We start from the raw sequence: 20,980 nt of genomic DNA, 5'->3' as shown, positions 1-20,980 counted from the left end.
TAGGAAAATCATCCAAATAATTGACCATATCAACAACCAAACCAAAAGGAATCACATGATCATCTTGACAGATGCAGAAAAAGCCTTTGACAAAATACAACACCCATTCCTATTGAAAACACTAGAAAAAATAGGAATAGAAGGGCCATTCCTAAAAATAATAAACAGTCTATATCTAAAACCATCAGCAAGCATCATCTGCAATTGGGATAAATTTGAAGCCTTCCCAATAAGTTCAGGAGTGAAACAAGGATGCCCATTATCACTTCTATTATTTAACATTGTACTAGAAACAGTAGCAGTAGCAATTAGAGAAGAAAAAGAAATTGAAGGTATTAAAATAGGCAAGGAGGAGACCAAGCTATCACTCTTTGCAAACAATATGATGGTTTACTTAAAGAATCCTAAAGAATCAACTAAAAAACTAGTGGAAATAATCAACAACTTTAGCAAAGTTGCAGGATACAAAATAAACCCATATAAATCATCATCATTTCTATGTATTTCCAACACATCTCAGCAGCAAGAATTAGAAACAGAAATTCCATTTAAAATTACCCTAGACAATATAAAATACTTAGGAAGCTATCTGCCAAGACAAACACAGGAATTATATGAACACAACTACAAAACACTTTCCACACAATTAAAACTAGATTTAAACAATTGGAAAAAATTAATTGCTTATGGGTAGGATGAGCTAACATAATAAAAATGACAATCCTACCCAAATTAATTTACTTATTCAGTGCCATACCTATCAAATTACCAAGAAACTTTTTTTTATTAAATTAGAACAAATTATAACAAAATTCATTTGGAAGAACAAAAGATCAAGAATATGAAGGAAAATAATGAAAAAAAATGTGAAAGATTGGGGCTTAGCTTTACCATATCTTAAAGTGTTCTATAAAGCAGTGGTCATCAAAACAATATGGTACTGGGGAACAGCTGAGTAGTCAGTGGATCGAGAGTCAGACCTAGAGATAGGAGGTCCTGGGTTCAAATATGACCTCAGACACTTCCCAGCTGTGTGATGCTGGGCAAGTCACGACCCCCATTGCCTAGCACTTACCACTCTTCTGCCTTGGAACCAATACACAGTATGGATTCCAAGATAGAAGGTAAGGGTTTTAATTTTAAAAACAAACAAACAAACAAACAAACAATATGGTACTGGCTAAAAGACAGAAGGGAGGATCAATGGAATAGACTTGGGGTAAATGCCCTCAGCAATCTAGTATAAGATAAACCCAAAGATCCTGGCTTTGGGGACAAGAACCTATTGTTTGACAAAAACTGCTAGGAAAATTGGAAAACAGTATAGGAGAGATTAGGTCTAGATCAACATCTCACACCCTATACCAAGATAAATTCAGAATGAGTAAACAACTTAAATATAAAGAATGAAATTATAAGTAAATTAAGTAAACATAGAATAGTATACCTGTCAGATCTATGGGAATGGAAAGAATTTAAGACCAAGCAAGAAATAGAGAATATTACAAAACATAAAATGAATAATGTTGATTACATTAAATTTAAAAGGTTTTGTTCAAACAAAGCTAATGCAACCAAAATTAGAAGGGAAGCAACAAATTGGGGGGGGGGGAAATCTTTAGAACAAAAACTTCTGATAAAGGTCTAATTTCTCAAATGTGTAAGGAACTAAATCAATTGTTCAAAAAATGAAGCCATTCTCCAATTGATAAATGGAAAAGGGACATGAATAGGCACTTTAAAGAGAAAGAAATAAAAACTATCAATAAGCATATAATAAAGTGTTCTTGTAATTAGAGAAATGCAAAGCAAAACAACTCTGAGGTACCACCTCACACCTAGCAGATTGGCTAATATGACAGCAAAGGAAAGTAATAAATTTTGGAGGGGGTGTGGCAAAATTGGGACACTAATGCACTGCTGGTGGAGTTGTGAATTGATCCAACCATTCTGGAAGGCAATTTGTAACTATGCCCAAAGGGTGTTAAAAGACTGTCTGCCCTTTGATCCAGTCATACCACTATTGGGTTTGTATCTCAAAGACATAATAAGGAAAAATACATGTACAAAAATATTCATAGCCTCTCTGTTTGTGGTAGCAAAAAAAATTGGAAAATGAGAGAATGCCCTTCATTGGGGAATGGCTGAACAAATTGTGGTATATGATGGTGATGGAATACTATTGTGCTCAAAGGGATAATGAACTGGAGGAATTCCATATGAACTGGAACAACTTCCAGGAATTGATGTAGAGTGAAAGGAGCAGAACCAGGAGAACATTGTACACAGAGTCTGATACACTGTGGCACAGTTGAATGTAATGGACTTCTCTACGAGCAGCAATGCAATGATCCAGAACAATTCAGAGGGACTTATGAGAAAGAATGCTATCCACATCCAGAGAAAGAATTGTGGGAGTAGAAACACAGAAGAAAGATATTTCCTTGATCATATGGGTTGATGGGGATATGATTAGAGATGTAGAATCTAAATGATCATTCTATTGCAAATATTAATAATATGGAAATGAGTCTTGATTAATGATACTTGTATTTGCACATTTGCACATTGGCTACAGGAGGAGGGAGGGAAGAGGGGAGGGAAAAAACATGAATCATGTGACCATGGAAAAATATTCTAAATTAATTAATTAAATTTAAAAAATAAACTATTAAGAACTGCTGAGAAGTTTTACTTCTCAAATTACAATAAATTGTGGATTCAGGAGATTCATGATCAATCAGTGATCCCAAAGGTGAAGATGAGAAAGCATTATAGGCACAGGAACAGTCTGTATAAGGGAATGGATGCTGTGTATAGGGAACAACAAAGAGGCCAGTTGACATGAAGCATAGTTTAGGTGCTAGACATATGGTAATGTATGACCAGTTCATAAAGTTAGGCTGAATATCCAGGCTGTGAAGAACTTTAAATCTCAAACAGAAGAGTTTGTATTTTATCCTTAAGGCAATGGGCAGTCACTGAAGCTTCTTGAACAAGCTGTAGGAATACCATTTGGGGGACTAAATGGATATGAAATTAAATGGATAGGAGACCAATAAGAAAGCTATTATAATAGTACAAGAGGTCATGGGGACCTGAACTAGAACAGCTGGGTATAAGTAGACAGAAAAGGACAGATTTGAGAGATGCTAAAGAACTGGAATCAGTAAGACTTGGCAACTCATTAAATATAGAGGATGAGTGAGAGTGAAGAGTGGAGGATGAACTCTAGCTTACCAAACTGAGTAACTGGAAGAATTGTGGTGCCCTAAACAGAAATAAGGACATTAGAAAAAGGAGTAGGTTTAAGGCAAAAAGTAATGGATTGTGATTTGAACATATTGGGTTTGAGATGTCTACAGGACAGTCAGGGGAAGGTATCCAGCAGGCAGTTAGAGGATTGGAATTGGAGAAGAGGGGTGGTTATGTAGATTTGGAGGTTATTTTTCCATAGAGATGCTATGCAAATAGTGAAATGATTAAGTCACTAAGACTGAGTATGAAGACAGGACCCAAGACAAAGTCCATGCCAATAATAGGTGAGACCCACAAAATGTTCCTGTGAAAGAAATCAAAAAGATCAGTTCAACAGGAAGAGAACCACAACAGAGCAATGTCACAAAAATTCAGAAAGATACGAGTATCCAGAAGGAGGTGATCAATATATTGCAGCAGATCCTGGGAGAGGTCAAGAAGGATATGAGGACTAAGAAAAGGCCAGTGGATTTATTAACAGGAAGGCACATAGAGACCTTGACATCTCAGGCACCAAAACTAACCTATAAAGTAGTATGACCAAGAGCAATCACTGGTATAGCAGCTTATATGACACAGGTTCAATTATAGTCACCCAATTCTCTGGAGTTGAGATGTCTTAAAAAGAAAGCCACCTCCTTTGATTAGATGCCTTAGAACTACTAAACATCAATTTCAGCAGACAAAGTGAAATAGATCTGGCAAATTAACTGACTGGTTTTGAGTCAAGGTTAGTCAGTAATGCCATTTTTCATCTTCCCCCTAAGTAAAAATAGGTTTCAGTTTCCAGGTCTGCAAGTGGCTAAACCCATCAACACTTGTCATTAGGTTGAAATTCACATAATCTGTTTTAAAAGGCTAGCCCTTGACTTCTTTGCTGCTCCTTGACCTTTCATCAAATGCAGCTCCTAGAAATTAATATGGAAAAGAGTCAAGGCAATTCAGTTAATACTTCCAGTTACACAATAAATGCCTTTCTTGTAGGAAAATTATGTTTTGTAAGTTGCTGCAATCAGTACTTCAAAAGAATCATTTCTTACATGTGAGTACTCTTTCAACCTATGCAAATCATGATACAATTTTTGTTCCTATGGCAAGAGGAATTAAGATTACCTGGCTGCTAATCTGCTGGAATATCTTTGAATTCAGTAATGCTAGTCTTAAGATGAGAGAAACCCACCAATAAAATGCCTGTTTTCAGCAGGAAGTTTTCATGGCTTATATTCTACTGGAATAGGCATATATTTATAAGGCATTAGAGGAGTAGAGGGCTATTGTTTAAGCAAATTAAAGAGTTTAAAATTTATTCTGGAATTCCTTATGTATAGGAAACTTTTGTAAGGTAAATATTAATTGGTCATTGAAAAAACAGAATTTTCATATCAATTCTTAAAGTACAATATCAGCAAAATATGCAGTAAAAATAACTGATTATCATGTGGATTTCTATATGCCTATAGGTCAAGTACCATAACAAAATGGAAAAAAAATACTAATTTCCAAGATCAAACTAAAGCAGAGAAATTGGATCTTTAGTGCACCAGAATTTAGAGGGTAGTAAGAATCCTTGTACTCCTCCTTCAGCAAAGAAAAACAATTTTTTTGTTGGGCTTAGTACCCAATAGGCAAAAATATTTAATTAAAACAGAAAAATACTAGTTAGGGTGCAGAAGTGAGCTCTTTCTCAGATGTTTCCTTTTTTTGATCCATTATCATTTACAATGGTAGCCTCTTACAGAGTCTTACCTAGGGTTGGCTACTGTTTCTCTGCTATGGTCCCTCTTCCTTTAAAATGGTCCAATGTCTTGAGGTCTCTCTTCCAACTCTTGATTGACTGTTTTTCTTACTCTTTGCACCAAGTGGGCGTGTTTTCTGGTTCCCAGGGCAAATACCTATACTTGTTAGTTATGGTTCTGTTTAATTTTAAAGTTGAAACAAATCTTTTTCATGGCCAACATCAGTAGTAGAAAGGGCACTTCTGTGTTCATCTACAGAGCATGATTTCATTATTGAAGTAACATGTCAAGCAGAAACAGCAAAATGAAGGCTAGACAAAGTGGGAAAGGTTTGGGATCAAGCCCTATCTCTGACAGGGTGGCCCTGAGCAAATCACTTAACCTGCATGTACCTCCCCAGGATTTAATCAATAAACCATGAATGGGTTTCTATCTGATTAATGGAAACAGTTTCTCATTGGGAACCCCCTATACAAGTACAGCAAGTATCAGGATGGTGATACATGATGTATTGACTAATGAGCAATAAATTATTTTATATGACCATGAAATCAGTTTGACAAATAGAGAAATGACTATTAAAGATTTTAATTTGTGCTCTTGTCTTTGTACATATTACAAAAATGTATATTCATTAGAAGAATTAGAAGAAACAGAAACAATGAAATGGATAAGCAAAACTTCATTTTTGTTCCTGTTCATGCTCACTGTATCATGTAACTCGTGAAAAGTTCAATTTTAATTGTACCAATACAAAAGGACAGTCAAAGTTGTTCTTTCTTACTTTTTTTTAGGGCACTGAGGATAAAGGAGCTCACTTTTGGCAAAACAGAAAGAATCTGAAGATACAGTTCATGTTCATGACAACATCTTAGATCAGAGAAGTGTATGGTCCTTCCTTCTCCTCCCTATCTTTACCCCACAGCACAGAATAAAAACTAATAAATTGTTTTTCAATTCTGATGAATATTTTTATTGTTCACAGCAGGGCAGCACTTGGTCCTGTGACTCTTAGGAGAGGGAGAAGATATTCTTCACATTAAAGTTTCTGAATCTCAATTATCTTATCTATAAAGAGTGTGGAGGAGACATAAGTCCTATAATCATGTAAGTAATGGAATTTTTCTCCCATAAAAACTAAAATCTCTAAATATATAATTTAGATTAGAAAAACTCTAGTTAAATAGAAATTTTTTAAAAGAGAAAGTTCATGAGTTTCTGCATGAGAAACTACCCCTAGCAATATTGACCAGTAGCTTCTCAATAATTGTTCATCTTAAAGAGTGGCCTGCTGGCCTTTGAGTGACTTGCTAATGGTTATACAATACGTCTAGATAAGCAGGAGGCCTCAATCCCCAATAATCTTGATTCTGAGGCCACCAAGCCATCCTACCTCTTATAAATTTATTTTATGGAATGTCTGGTCATGAAAAAGTATTATTCCATTATATGCTCATGTGATATGGATGAACTGGATAAGAGGGACTATTTCTTTGAGCATGCACAAGTATTTCCTGCATAGTTTTGGTTCACTGAATAGAAAGACACTTAAAGATGTGAGAGAGCTTGCTCTTTGTAATTGGGGTGGGAAAAAGAAAATGCTTTCATTAGATGGGCTAGAAGAGCCTCATGAGTCTAGGCTCTTGGCAGTTCTTTCTTTTCAGATGCAAAATGTATAGAATATTTGGAGTTGCTGAGGTACCATCCTCACCCCTATGAGATTGGCTAATATGACAGAAAAAGGAAAATGATAATAATGATGATAAATGCTGGAGAGGATGTGGGGAAAACTGAAACGCTAGTTAATTGTTGGCAAAATTGTGAACTGATCCAACCATTCTGGAGATCAACTTTGTGACCCCATTTGAGATTTTCTTGGCAAACATACTGAAGCAGTTTACCATTTTGGACACGACTAAAAAATGACTGAACAACATGATGATGGCAACATGAACATTCCCAGTCTGTCAGGAAACTCTTATCATGTAACCTGAGAAGGAGCTAGTGTCTAGATTTTAAAATCATCTCACCTAAGATATCAAGAAAAACCCAGTAAACTTAAAATGGGTGGAATCCTAAAGTCAGATATTATTTGAAATGAGCAGACCAGGAATCATAAAATCCATAATGGAGTTCAACTTGACAAGTCTGAAGTAAGACCAGCAGTCAAAAGAGGGATTAACTAGGAAGAGTACTAATATATCATAGTACAGAAAAAAGATGAATTAGATATTGAACCAGAAGATATAGGTTCAAATCTAGACTGAGACTTACCACCTATGTAACTCTAAGCAAGCCACTTAGTATTGATGGGTCTCTGCTGCCTAGTGCTTAATTCTTTTTTGTTGTTGAAAATTTTATTTAGTCAATATAGAACATTATTCCTTGGTTACAAAAATCATATTCTTTCCCTCCCCTCATCCCACTCCTTCCCATAGTCAACACACAATTCCAGTGGGTATTACATGTGTCCTTGATCAGAATTTATTTTTATGTTGTTGATGTTTACACTAGGATGTTCATTTGGAGTCTACGTCCCCAACCATATCCCCTCGACCCATGTAATCAAGCAGTTGTTTTTCTGCTCCCACAGTTTTTCCTCTGAATGTGGAGAGTGTTCTTTCTCTTAGATTCCTCTAGGTTGTTCAGGATCACTGCATTGCCACTAATGGAGAAGTCCATTACGTTCGATTATACCACAATGTATTAGTCTCTGTGTACATTGTTTTCCTGGTTCTGCTCCTCTCACTCTGCATCACTTCCTGGAGGTTGCTCCAGTTCACATGGAATTCCTCCACTTTATTATTCCTTTTAGCACAATAGTTTTCCATCACCAACATATACCACAATTTGTTCAGCCATTCCCCAATTGAAGGGCATCCCCTCATTTTCCAATTTTTTGGCACCACAAAGAGTGCAGCTATGAACATTTTTGTACAAGTCTTTTTCCTTATTATCTCTTTGGGGTACAAACCCACCAGTGCTATGGCTGGATCAAAGGGTAGACAGCCTTTTAGAGCCCTTTGGGCATAGTTCCAAATCCTAGTGCTTAATTCTTATAAGGCTGAGATGGGGGAGTGAGAAGATGGAGATCGGCTGGTGAAGGTTAGCCTAGATGATCTCTATAGACTTTTCCAGTGCCAAAGATAAGATAAAATGATACCATGAGGGAGATTTCTAGTCATCATTTCTACATTTTCCCCTTATAGGAGAAAAAAATACTCATTTAAATTGATTGAGATAATTCAGAAACTTTTCTCCATCCACAGGAAAAAGTTAACATTGTTTTAAGAAGGATGGTTAAAAGTAACTCAAGGAGTTTATCACCCTTTTAAAAATAGATAGTTTATAAAGAAGTGCTCAGGGATGAGGGCATATCCAGCAAATAAGAATGAAGTTTAAACAAAAGACATCCCCTAACAAGTTAATTCTTTTTTTTTTAAAACTCCTTGCCTTCTCTCTTAGAATGGAAACTAAGTATTGGTTCCAAGGAAGAAGAGTGGTAAGAACTAGGCAATTAGGGGTAAGTAATTTGCCCAGGATCATACAGCTAGAAGTATCTGAGGCCAAATGATAGTTATTCTTAAGAAGGATCTTTGAGTTATAAAACTGTGTATACTTTTTTGATCCATTAATGCCACTATTGGACTTATTTCCTAAAGTTATCAAGAAAATAGGAAAAGAAACTATATGTTCTAAAATATTTGGGGGCAGGTGGGTGGCTCAGTGGATTGAGAGTCAGGCCCAGAGATGGGAGGTCCTGGGTTCAAATCTGGCCTCAGACACTTCCTAGCTGTGTGACCCTGGCAAGTCACTTCATCCCTATTGCCTAGCCCTTACCACTCTTCTGCCTTAAAACCAATACACATTATTGATTCTAAGAGGGAAGGTAGGGTTTTTTATTTTTTAAATAAATAAATAAATGAAATATTTATAGCAATTCTTTTTGTGGTAGCAAAAAACTGAAAACTGAAGGGATATCCATCAGTTGAGAAACAGCTGAACAAGTTGTAGCATATAATTATAGTGGAATACTATTAGGCCATAAGAAATAACAAACAAGATGATTACAAAAAACAAAAACAAAAAGCTGGAAAGACATATGAAATAATGCAAAGTGAAATGAGCAGAACCAGGAGAACATTGTTCATAGTAACAACAAAAATATATGATGATGGGGGCAGCTAGGAATTCACTAAATTGAAAGCCAGGCCTAGAGACAGGAAGTCCTGGGTTCAAAACTGACCTCAGATACTTCCTAACTGTGTGACCCTGAGCAAGTCACTTCATCCTCATTGCCTAGCCCTTACTGGTCTTCTGCCTTGGAACAGAAGATAAGGTTTTAAAATATATATATAGTACATATACATATATATACACACATATGTATATTTATATATAGAGAGAGACATAGCTAATGTAAGAATGTTTCTCTTAGATAAAGCATATTACATTAATAAATCATATGTACTATATTATTTCTGTTACATATATTATGTTATACATAAAATATACATAAAAATAAAAATAAATGGTAACAAAAAAAGGATCCTTGAAGAATGGAATAAAACACACTAACCAAGAAATGAATGTGTCAAAAACTTCCTCTTAATAATTTTTCTTTTTTCCTTTAAAACAGCAAGTTCATGCAACACATAAAATACGAATTGGCAACAAGAAAACTGCAGTTATTTAGAACATATGGGGCTCTGGAAGTCCAGTCTCTAAAGTCATGACTATCAAAAGTCGAACTTGTAAAGGCTCCAAAGGAAATTTTTATTTGAAATATTTTCAAAGCATTTCTTTCCTTTGTACATGCGAAAACAATTGTTTGATGTTTCCCAGAACAGTGACAGGTTTCTGTTATTCTTTAAAAATACTTCACACTCATGTTCAAAACTCTTGCAACTTAATTGTTAGCAAGATGTTTCCATTTCTAAACTCTTAAGTCTGTTTTTCTTTCCCAACAGAGTGCTTGATATTTTGAGAGGTTTTTCTTTTTTTGGGGGGGGGTTCAGAGAGGAAGAGGGCGGGAGCACTGGAATGTGAAAGAAAACAGCAAGGAGGAGGAGGAGAGCTCTGGTTTGGTTCTTCTGGGAGGCTGATTCCAACCCATCACTTTTGAGCAGGTGTAAAAGCTTCTTGGGAAAAGGGTAAGTCTCTTGGTCTCTTTGTCCCCTTGCTCTGCAGCTACTCCCTCTAACATGCTGGGGAGTGTGTGAGGGAGACTGGGGTAAGTTTGAAAGTGGGGATGAACCAAGACAGGTTCCTCCCCCGACCCTTTCACTCAGGAAACTGTCTGTGGGTTGCAGCATTGTAAATAAGCTATTAATGCAGTCTTGTGAGTAAGCTGATTCCCACACAGCCCAGGTGCCTGGGGAAAAAAAAAAGTCTTACAAAGGGCATTACTAAAATTGGTTAGCTCGAGTTTACTTCTATGGTAATTCTACAAAAGATACGCTTATTTATGTGGAATGACAGAAGTACCCATTAATGCTAGATTTAAATCAGTGTGGAGAACTGAAGCTAGCTCACTATATACTACCAAAAGTAGCCCTTACCCTCAGCGGACCGACATTCCACTGGGAAATAACATGTACACAGATAAAGAAACACAGATAATTTGCAAGAAAAAAGAAAGAATTAGGGAAATAATGTTTTCCTTTCCATTAGACTTAGTAGGTGCCATCTGAAGAAAATGGGTGACTTGACAAAGGCAATAAATTCTAAGAATCGAAAGGGAGAAAAGTATATTTTTGGTACAGCCTGGGCAAAGGTGCGGAAGTGGGAAATGGAGTACCAAGTTCACAGAACAACTAGTAATTCAGTATGACTGAAACATAATTGCAAATTTGTTAGCTTGTCACAAAATTCCAGCTTCTAACTAAATCTGATTTTAAGAAGTAAGAAATTACTAATGTTTCCCCCTCTCCTCCCAGAAAATACTGATTCAGTTACACAGCTTCATTAGTTTGTCAGGTCTGTCACCATAAATCTCTTTAAAAAGTACTCTATATTGTAACCTTCCATGTAGGACTGGAGCCAAACATTCATTTTTATTGACTAGTTATAAATAGGGTGAGGAGAACAAAAAGGATGGAAGTATGTAAAAATATAATACAGGAAACTGGTCATTGGAAAATAAGTTATTTCTAAGACAAGATGAATTAATAGAAATCAATTTGGTTAAAATAAAGAATGAAAGTCTGTCCTGAAATCACATGCTTTTTATCTTTTTTTTCTGAAGACTGATAATCCAACTATGGTGAAACTCAGAAGTCACTGGCTAGAGCTATTCACATATTATTGCAATATGTCCCCTTTGATCCTATGTTTCCTTAGCTGGACTCTAACCCAGTGCAAGTCATTATTGTTACCACAATTTTCAAAGCACTTAAAAAAAAACATTTGTGTTCTTTTCTCAGAAATACTTGTTAAGTATTTTGGTTGCTCTGAATTTTGTAGAGAAGCATCTTCTTTATTGATAACATGGATTGCCAACAATGAGTCTGGCAGAATACGTGATAATCACCTCTGGAGATGCCTCTTGGAGTGAGGAAAACCCACAATGACCACTCTAAGCCAGAAGTTAAAGAAGTGAAAGATCTCCCTTATGATATACAAATTACATTTCTAGTTTCTAACATTTTCTTCCTCCTTCCTCAGAAAAAAGATCCTGCAATTTACTAGATGTTCCTTGCAGAGATCATTTCAGAGGGTTATGTTTAGTTTTGAGACATTGAGATTAAAGAAAATTAAAGAAAAATTCTTGAGAATAAAGATGCAAGTAAGTTCTGTGCAGATAGAGTTTGTGAAGCGACATGTATGTATATAAGGAAGCACAATAATACCCTATTTCCCTGGAGGAAAGCCAGAGATGGACCAGTGCTGGAAAATTTTTCTTAGAAATAAAAAAAGGGAAGGTTTTTAGACTCTACGGGTTAATTTACAACTCACCATCTGGTTTGAGATGTACACAAAAATAGCTGTAAAATCTTACTTTTCAAGTTTAACATCCTTTTATAAAAACAGATATTGTTGTGGCTTAATAGCACTTACCTGCTTCCCATCAAGTGTACAGAGCCTCTTGACAACACCGGAATCTAGTTTAATGGCTTCTGTTATGTCTGTCAAGACTTGCTCAAATGAATGGGCTGTCTTCTTATTCAGCAAGATCCTCACAGCTTTCCGGGGCTTCACTCCACTCCGAATTACAGTCACTAATTTGGGTTTAATGAAATCTTTGCTTTCCTTCACTTCACTCTTTGTAGAAGCTAATGGCGGCACTGGTCGAGTTGACCCAGCCTTGATGTTCACTGACCAATTTGGATTAATATTCTTGGTGTAATCAACTTTTCGAAATGGTTCATTAGATGCACATACGTAACTTTCACCTAAGAAAAAAATAGCATAAGTTTTATTAACATCTTTCCTCACCACAGAGACTGCTTTTTGTTACAAGAAATAATATTTATGACAAATTTAAAATGTTACACTATTGAAAACCAGCTTAATTCAAACTTTAAAAAAAAATCTTAACTCAAGACAATATGATATAGTAGAAGAATGAACACAGGAATACAATTCAGTAAACTAAACCTGGATTCTAGTTCTGACTTTGCTATTGACTCCATTTGTGACCTTGTCAGGTTATTTCAGAAGATGTGATAAAGAAAAGGTATGCCTTATATGGTATGAGGAGGGGAGAGATACCTGGAAATAAATAAATAGGAAGGAAGGAAGGAAGGAAGGAGGGAGGGAGGGAGGGAGGGAGGGAGGGAGGGAGGGAGGGAGGGAGGAGGGAAGGAAGGAGGGAAGGAAGGAGGGAAGGAAGGAAGGAGGGAGGGAAGGAAGGAGGGAAGGAGGGAAGGAGGGAAGGAGGGAAGGAGGGAAGGAGGGAGGGAGGGAAGGAGGGAAGGAGGGAAGGAGGGAAGGAGGGAAGGAGGGAAGGAGGGAAGGAGGGAAGGAGGGAGGGAAGGAGGGAAGGAGGGAGGGAGGGAGGGAGGGAGGGAAGGAGGGAAGGAAGGGAGGGAGGGAAGGAGGAAGGAAGGAGGGAAGGAGGGAAGGAAGGAAGGAGGGAGGGAGGGAAGGAGGGAAGGAAGGAAGGAGGGAAGGAGGGAAGGAAGGAAGGAGGGAAGGAGGGAAGGAAGGAGGGAAGGAGGGAAGGAGGGAAGGAGGGAAGGAAGGAGGGAAGGAAGGAGGGAAGGAGGGAAGCAAGGAAGGAGGGAAGCAAGGAAGGAGGGAAGGAGGCAAAGAGGCAAGGAAGGTTAAAGTGACTTGTCCATGGTCATAAAGTCACTACATAACAAAGGCAGGACTGGACTCAGATCTTCTGGAGTCCAAGGTGAATTCTCTGTATACAAGGTTATGTTGCCTCATATCTATGTAACTGTGTTGGGGTAGGGTAGGAGGTAGGGCATGGTGTTACCTTCACCAAGACAGATTTCAATGTAAGTTTAATTTAATATATAATTATTTATGTCTCAATGAGGTTAAATGATTTGTTCTAGTCTGAAGTAGAATTGGAACTTCAGTCTGATTTCATCCTAGCACTCTACCCTATACCAAGGGTCTAGATGTTTGAGATAATTGGTATAAGAAACTCCTAGTAAGGAAATTCCCTCTACCAACAAAATCTCAAAATTTATAGACTTAAAAATTTAAGAAACTAGTCCAGGGTCACAGCAGTGACCAATGTAGGTGGGATTTGATGCCAAATCTTCCTGACTTCAAAGATCAGCTCACTATTCATGGAGCCACATTGCTTCTAATATATATGTAAGAAGTTCAAGTAATAATAAAAAGGTGTTCATCTGGAAGACAAAACAGCTTTTACTTTCATAAGAATTTAATGGCTGGTTCATACTTATAATATCCCTGTAGTTGTCATAAAAACATAATTTTCACATTCAAAAAAGGGAAGCCCAGTCATGAGAAAACTTGCTAAGAACACGTAAGTACCCACAAAATTTAAGCTGAGAGTGGGGACTCTTGTTTTTTTCCTTGGTAATCCTGGCTTCTAGGCTAGTGACTGGCATACAGTAGGTGCTTAATCAATGCTTGCTGAATAATATATTGGGGCTCAGTAGCAAAACCAAGACTAGAAGAATTATTGTTAAATAGGTAGTTAAATCTTCAAACTAAAAGTGTTTATCTGACTTCAGTTTGTAGCTGGGTCACTGAACTGGGTCTAATTCAGAAAACTAGAGGACAGCTGACAGCAAGATTTAACAAAGAAACCAAGACTGAACTCTAGCCCAAATACAGATAATTTTATCCAATGTCAGTAAAGAGTCATGTTGCAGTTTTATTTTTGTATGTCTGGAGCAGGAACTTCTCAGCTGTGACTTATTTTGGCTCACCTAATATACTCTAGAAGAGATGTAATTGGATTTTAATCCAATAAAAAGATGACTATATACATACATATTACATTATTATTTTAAATGTTTACAAACCCAAACAAAAGAAGCATTTTCATCTGTAAAGAAAAAGATATTACACAAATGAAATCATAGACCTCCTTTATGTTTACTTTTCTTCATATCTACATAATAGTTCTTGTCCATTACTGTCCCAACCCCTCCCTACCCACCCCACATTACATAAGATATTGTCAAGGAGGACAACGTGTTCATATAAATTTTGTCTTTCATGTTTTCTCTTTCTGTTTACTTTCTGGAGGTAACATTCTCAGTTTATTCTTCCAGTATTAGCTCTGTGGCTGTGTATAATATTCTCCTGGTTCTACTCATTTCACTGTTCCTCATCTCATGTTGTTCTTTCCAGGTTTTTTAAAATCAGTTTGTTCATCATTTCTTGTGGTTACATAGTATTCCATCATAAACTTATAACACAACTTGTTTAGCCATTCCACAGTTGATGGATATCCCCTCAGTTTCCAATTCTTTACTACCACAAAAGAGAGCTGCTATAAACATTTTGGAATTCAAAAGTTCTTTTCCTCTTTCCCTTAATCTCCTTGGGGGAAAACAGAGCCAATAATGGTATTGTCAGGTCTAAGAGGTATATACACAGATTTATATTTCTCTAGGTGTAATTCCAAATTGATCTCCAAAATGGTTGTATCAGTTCCCAATTCTACCAACAGTGTATTTGTGTTTCCCTTTTTCCCACATCCCCTCCAACATTTGCCATTTTGCCCTTTTGTCTTTTTAACTAATCTGATGGGTATGAGGTGATAATTCAGAATTGTTTTGACTTGCATTTCTCTAGTGATTTGGAGCATTGTTTTCATATGGCTTTCATATATATGGCTTTGATTTCTTCATCTAAAATTTTTCTATTTATATCTTTTGCCCATTTAACAATTGGGGATGGCTCTTATTCTTATAAATTTGAAAAAGTTTACTACTTTGAGCAAGTATGCAAGAACTAAGATGATTTATAATCTTCCTTTAATTTTTATCAAATAGCAACCTGAACAATAAGAAATGGTAAAAAAAAAAAATTCCTAGTTGAGGACAAATAATATTAAAAAGCCTATATTTTTGTCCAAAATACTTTTTAAAAGGCAAGAATCAATGAAACATTAGGGAAGAAAAGAAAATCTGGGGAGAATACTAGAACCAAAAGAGCAGAAAAGAATAAGACAGCTGGAATAAGCCTTTATTGTTTACTGTAGCAGAAATGGGGATGGGGTGGGGGAGGAGTGGAAATTGAACAGACAAGGATGGTAAAAGAGAAAAGACAAAGGAAAACTATGGATTTTGTAAAATAATATATTCCCTGAACAGGAGATTTCCAATGATCTAAGCAATATGCCAAATAGATGAGGTAAGGCCTACTTTTCAAAATCTTCTGCATTACCTTCAACACTTATTTCCTCTAATTAGCTTTCAAAAAAATCAGAATTAAAAAAAAAAGTCTGAAATAAGAGTGTTGCTTCCCATGATTCTCTGTACTCGTATTGCATACGTTTTTTAGGGTTTTCATTCCCTTCTTAATTGCAGCTGAGTTTAAAATAATTAATTCAAAATGCTTATGAATCTTTAATCGGTTCTTAACACTTTTAGGGATTAAAAGATAAACAGGAAACAAAGCCTTTCTCTCCAGAAACTTATATCTTAGGGTTTCACCAAATTCTGGCCAATGTTTGGCACAGCTTTAGTCAATAACTAAAGAATTTCTGAGCTCATTTGGACAATTTGGCCTTTCACCAAACATTTTGTACAATACAACAAAATCTTGGTGTCATCAAATTTGTCTGCAAAAAAAGACAACTTTGCAACCAAATGATAACTAAAATCTAATTCTCAACTATATCCATGCAAGTTCACTTTGTAGTCCTGACAGCTGGTTAACATTCTCCTTCAACCAGCTCAGAATTTAAAAACAAAATCCTTTTAAACCCACAAAGGAACTTTTCCAGTCTGAAAACCCACAGTTGTCTAACCACACCCAATAACTTCTTCACTGTTCTCCATAAGCATCTCCTTGCAGTAAAAATTCCCAAGAATTCCCAATAAACATAAAAAGGAAAGAGAGCTTTTATTAAATACCTTCAAAATTTTCTTATTTTCTTCAAGTCAGTAGCCAAAGGTAATTGGCCTATGTTCAAATGGTATGATTTAAAGAGTCAGAGGACCTGCGTTCAAATCCCAACTTTGCTCTTCATTACCTGTGTGACCTACTGCAACTCATTAAATCTTCTGAGCTTGGAGGTTGGACTAGATGGCAGAATAAGTCTCTAATGGATCTCTCAGTCTATGAACTGAACATCTAAAAATGTGATTTGACTACAAATTTAACAATCTGAGCGGGTATGAAAATTCTTCAAAGGCTTATAATATTAAACATGAACAATTCTTTAGATCACTAAGCATTCTGCTTGTTAGACTATAAAGTATCCTTTTATGGAAAAAAATATAAATAATTGGTCTTTTTTTATCATACTGTTCTCTAAAGGTGCCTTGAGCCTCACAAATGAAGACTGAAAAACACAACTGTTGATGAAGAAGGGTCACTAAATGAGTCTTCATATTGTAAGAGTAAAATTAATATCCTTTTGCTCCAAGGGCCAAATACCTCAACAGTCTTCATTCTACCAGGTGGTAACCTAAGCTAAACTCTCTGAAGGAAAAAAGAGAGACAAGGACTAATCTTTTTCTATTCTACCAACATCTTTCTATTTAAAAAAATCAAAACAGCAATGCAACTCATGATCCAGGTAATTTTTTTTGCCAGATCTGTTATTTCATTGATACACAGAATTCTCAGTACAGAAACTCCCTCCAATAATATAGAGAAGTAGCTCACCGATAAAATAGGTAACACAAAAATTCTTCCTTTTAAAATTAATATTTTTATAGTGTTACTCTAAGGCTTAGAATCATGAAACAGAATTTTGAAAAAATCAAAGTGACAAATAACCCAAAAGGCAATAGAGAGACTCCCTGTGGGTATAAATATATTATATGTCTGGTACAAATATAGGATTTTGCTATTTTGGTTGTACAATATCTCTATAAGTTTTAAGAGGTATGTAAATTTGATATTCCATCATAACTGATATTTATGTAGAACTTTGCTATTTGTAAAACACTTTACAAACATTATCTTTCTTGATCCTCACATCTCCATTTAAAGTCTTGTAGGTATCGTCACCATTTTACAGATGAGGAAGCTGAAGTTCAATGAAATGATATAGCTTAAGTAGGGCAGGATTGCTAGGTGGTACAGTGGATAGAGAGCTGGCCCCGGAGTCAGGAACTCATCTCCTTGGGTTCAAATTTGGCCTCAGACACTTAACTGTATTTGTCTTAGTTTCCTCGTGTGTAAAATGAGCTGGGAAAGGAAATTACAATCCACTCAAGCATTTTTTGCAAATAAAACCCAGATGGGATCATCAAGTCAGACATAACCGAAACAACTGAGCAGTCACAATAAGTGTCAGAGAGGCAGGACTTGAATTTAGTTTTATCCTGACTCACAGTGATGCACTGAAGTCATCTAGGACCAGAAAAGGAGGGAAGTAGGCTAGTCATATACTGAGAGTGCAAGAAGATGAACAAAAGCCCCAGTGCTGTATGGCATCCATCAATTTTTTTTTTAGCTTAGCAGGGTTTCTAGTAAATTGGCAGATTCACTAGGAAGGATTTAAGGAATGATAAAGACTAAAATTTCAAAAAAAGAGAAGATATCTTTACATTCTTCCCCAGAGAAGGAAATGTCAGTATCAATGAAATTATGGGCCCACTGAAAAAGTAACATCATCTTTAACCCCATCACAAATTTCTAGAGTGCTTTGAAGTTTACAAAGCACTGTTTTTTAAAACACGAACTTTCTGTTTTAAGAATACTTCATATTGGTTCCAAGGCAGAAGAGTGCTAACAGCTAGACAACAGGGGTGCCCAAGGTTACACAGGTAGGAAGTGTTTGAGATCAAATCTGAACCCAGGACCTCCTCTCTAAGCCTGGCTCTGAATCCACTGAGCCACCAAAGTGCCTCCATGAAGCACTTTCTTCACAAAGTCATCCAGGGAAGGTGGTGTAAAGAATACCATGCTTGATTGCTTAAGGTCAGTTAGTTAATAAATGGCAGAGGCAAGGCTCAAGCTGAGGCCTTCTATCTCCATGTCCAACTGTCTTTCCACTTCATCAGGAGTCAACAGACTACAACCCAGGGACCAAATCCAGCCCACCACCTTTTTTTGTACAGTCCATGAGCTGTAGTTTGCTGACCCCTGAGTATACTAACCTGTAGAAGCTGCCCAGTGAGAATTTCTTTTCTAGCTCTTTGCAAAAAGCAAAGCTAGTAAAACCTGGAAGGCAGCATGGTATAATGGTTAATGCTGGAATTGAAGTCAGAGTACCTGAGGTCAATTTGGGTATTTCACTCTGTAATTTACTCCCTGTGTGATCTTAGGCAATTCCCTCAAATTCTCTGGGTCCAGTTTCCTCAATTGTTAGATGTGGGGTCACACTAGATGACCCTAAAGTTTCTGAAGAGCATTAAATTTATGATCCATTATTCTTGTGCTAAGAAGGAGAACTTGTTAATAAAGAATCCCTTAAGTAGAAATGATATTAAATATCAAAGAATATTTTCTCCTCTTTTGCTCAACCAAACTATTCAGCCAAGAAATTCAAGACTACAGGAGAATCTTGGCAAAGACTGTCTTGCACAGGCTGTTGTTGCACATGTCTGGAATTGCTTTCCCCAAAGCACAGCTTAGGTGCCATTTCCTTGTCCCCCAGTTATTACTACTCTCTCCCTCTCAAAACTACTTTGCATTATTTTATATATTGTTGGGGGTTTTTTTTGGCTTATTTTGCAAATTAACTTCCCTTATCTATAAAGTATTAGGTCAAACTACAAAACTTCTAAAGTCTGTTTTAACTTCTAAATCTCTGACTATTATCTCAAACACTTTGTAATCTCTTGTCTGTGTGCACATTATATCCTCCACAATACAGCAAAATTCCTTGTCAGGACTGTTTTGTTTGTCTTTGTATCCTTAAATCCCCTTGTGTCAGTAAGTAGGTCATTAATGTCTGTAAATTGAATTGAAAGATCTACAGTGACCTCAAGTTGGGATGACGCTTCTAACTAGGCTAAAGGTTCAAGATAAAATGATATCCTACAAAAATAAGGAATAAATACCTTAAGTGGGATCATTTGGGCATTAACCAAATTCAAAGTAGGGGATAGATGCTTGTTTACAACAAAGTCTGACATGATTCAGGAACATTCAGGGTTTAAATTGAGCATTGTCTTACCAGCTGCTTAAAAAAACAAACAAACCCTTACTTTCTGTCTTAGAATTAATACCAAATATTGTTTCCAAGGCAGAAAAGTGGTAAGGGTTAGGCAATGAGGATTAAGTAACTTGCCCAGGATCACACAGCTAGGAAGTGCCAGAGGCCACATTTGAACCCATGACCTCCAGCCTCTAGCTCTGACTCTAAATCCACTGAGTCACTCAGCTGCTCTCTATTCTAACCCTTTAAAAAGCAAAAATTATTTGCTTCCTGGTTTATTTAGTGAACATAGGAAAATGGGAAAGTACATTTAAAGAACAGGGAAAAGCAGAGGACTGTAAGGAAAATAAGAATTTTTTCTTTCTGCTTTCTACCTCTTGCTCTGAGAATAACAATCAAAAAACTGTTGCTTCTAGGAAGGGTATGCCTATGGCTCTACTAACCATTTCTTTAACTCTGCAGATCAAAACTCCCTTCTTGGTCATCCCTCCCCATCTTCTTCATTAGAATGTAAGTTCCTAATGGGCAAGGGCTGTCTCACTTTTGTATTTGTATTCAAGTGGGCTAATATAGTTTCTGGCACCTAATCTATGATTTTTCATTCATTCTTTGGCAGGAGTTGTTGTTTCTGAACCAGGTGATATTATGCTGAAATTCTCTTAGTTATTGAGAATCTTCTCAGATTCTTATCTCATACATTTTCTAAAACAGAAACCCAAGATCTGCTTCTTGAGGACAACCCAAAGGAATACAGAACTCCTATACCTACTCTCTAAAAAAAGCCAGAAATATGAATTTGGAGTCTTGCATCAAGTGTGCCATTATTGTGAGAGTTGTCCTGCATGTGGATTAGAGTATACATATCTCCATCTAAGACATGTCTAAATTAGCCTCCACACCCAGCTGGTTAAGAAAAATATAGGGTGGGAAAGCAAAAGACTGATTTATTATTCTGTTAGAGCAAACAAGTTAATTGCATCTTCCAACCAAGCTGAATGGCAGCCAAAATTTAAAACAATATGGGACAATGGAAAGAATATTACACAAGTAAGAGGGTTGATACCTGGCTTCTTAGTAGTCCTACCATCATTTAGTAGTCATATGAACTTAGGAAGGTAACTAACCATTATAAAGTTTTATTTACCCCATTTTTGAAATAGAAATGTTTTCTCCTCCTTGACTATGACTAAAGTATCTTAAACCCCTCTCCCCAAATCAATAATTCTAGATAGTCAGCTTGGCATCATTGATAAACCTCCAG

General features: G+C 36.5%; 1 protein-coding gene across 6 annotated transcripts in view; it reads right to left on the bottom strand.

Annotated features, from left to right (window-relative positions):
• The window catches only part of DCLK2 (doublecortin like kinase 2), a 218,733-nt gene that overhangs the window by 177,818 nt on the left and 19,935 nt on the right, over nucleotides 1-20,980 (bottom strand). For all 6 annotated transcript variants that reach the window (XR_008913112.1, XR_008913113.1, XM_056803678.1 and 3 more), the window contains exon 2: nucleotides 12,054-12,388. Coding sequence is in view for 4 of the 6 variants with exons in the window: in XM_056803678.1 (XP_056659656.1) it covers nucleotides 12,054-12,388 (335 nt within the window). In the remaining 2 variants the exon portion in view is untranslated. The remainder of the gene's footprint in view (nucleotides 1-12,053; nucleotides 12,389-20,980) is intronic.

Source organism: Monodelphis domestica, chromosome 6, assembly GCF_027887165.1.
Source record: "Monodelphis domestica isolate mMonDom1 chromosome 6, mMonDom1.pri, whole genome shotgun sequence".
Classification (NCBI taxonomy): Eukaryota; Metazoa; Chordata; class Mammalia; order Didelphimorphia; family Didelphidae; genus Monodelphis; species Monodelphis domestica.
This window is presented reverse-complemented; position numbering and strand designations above follow the sequence as displayed.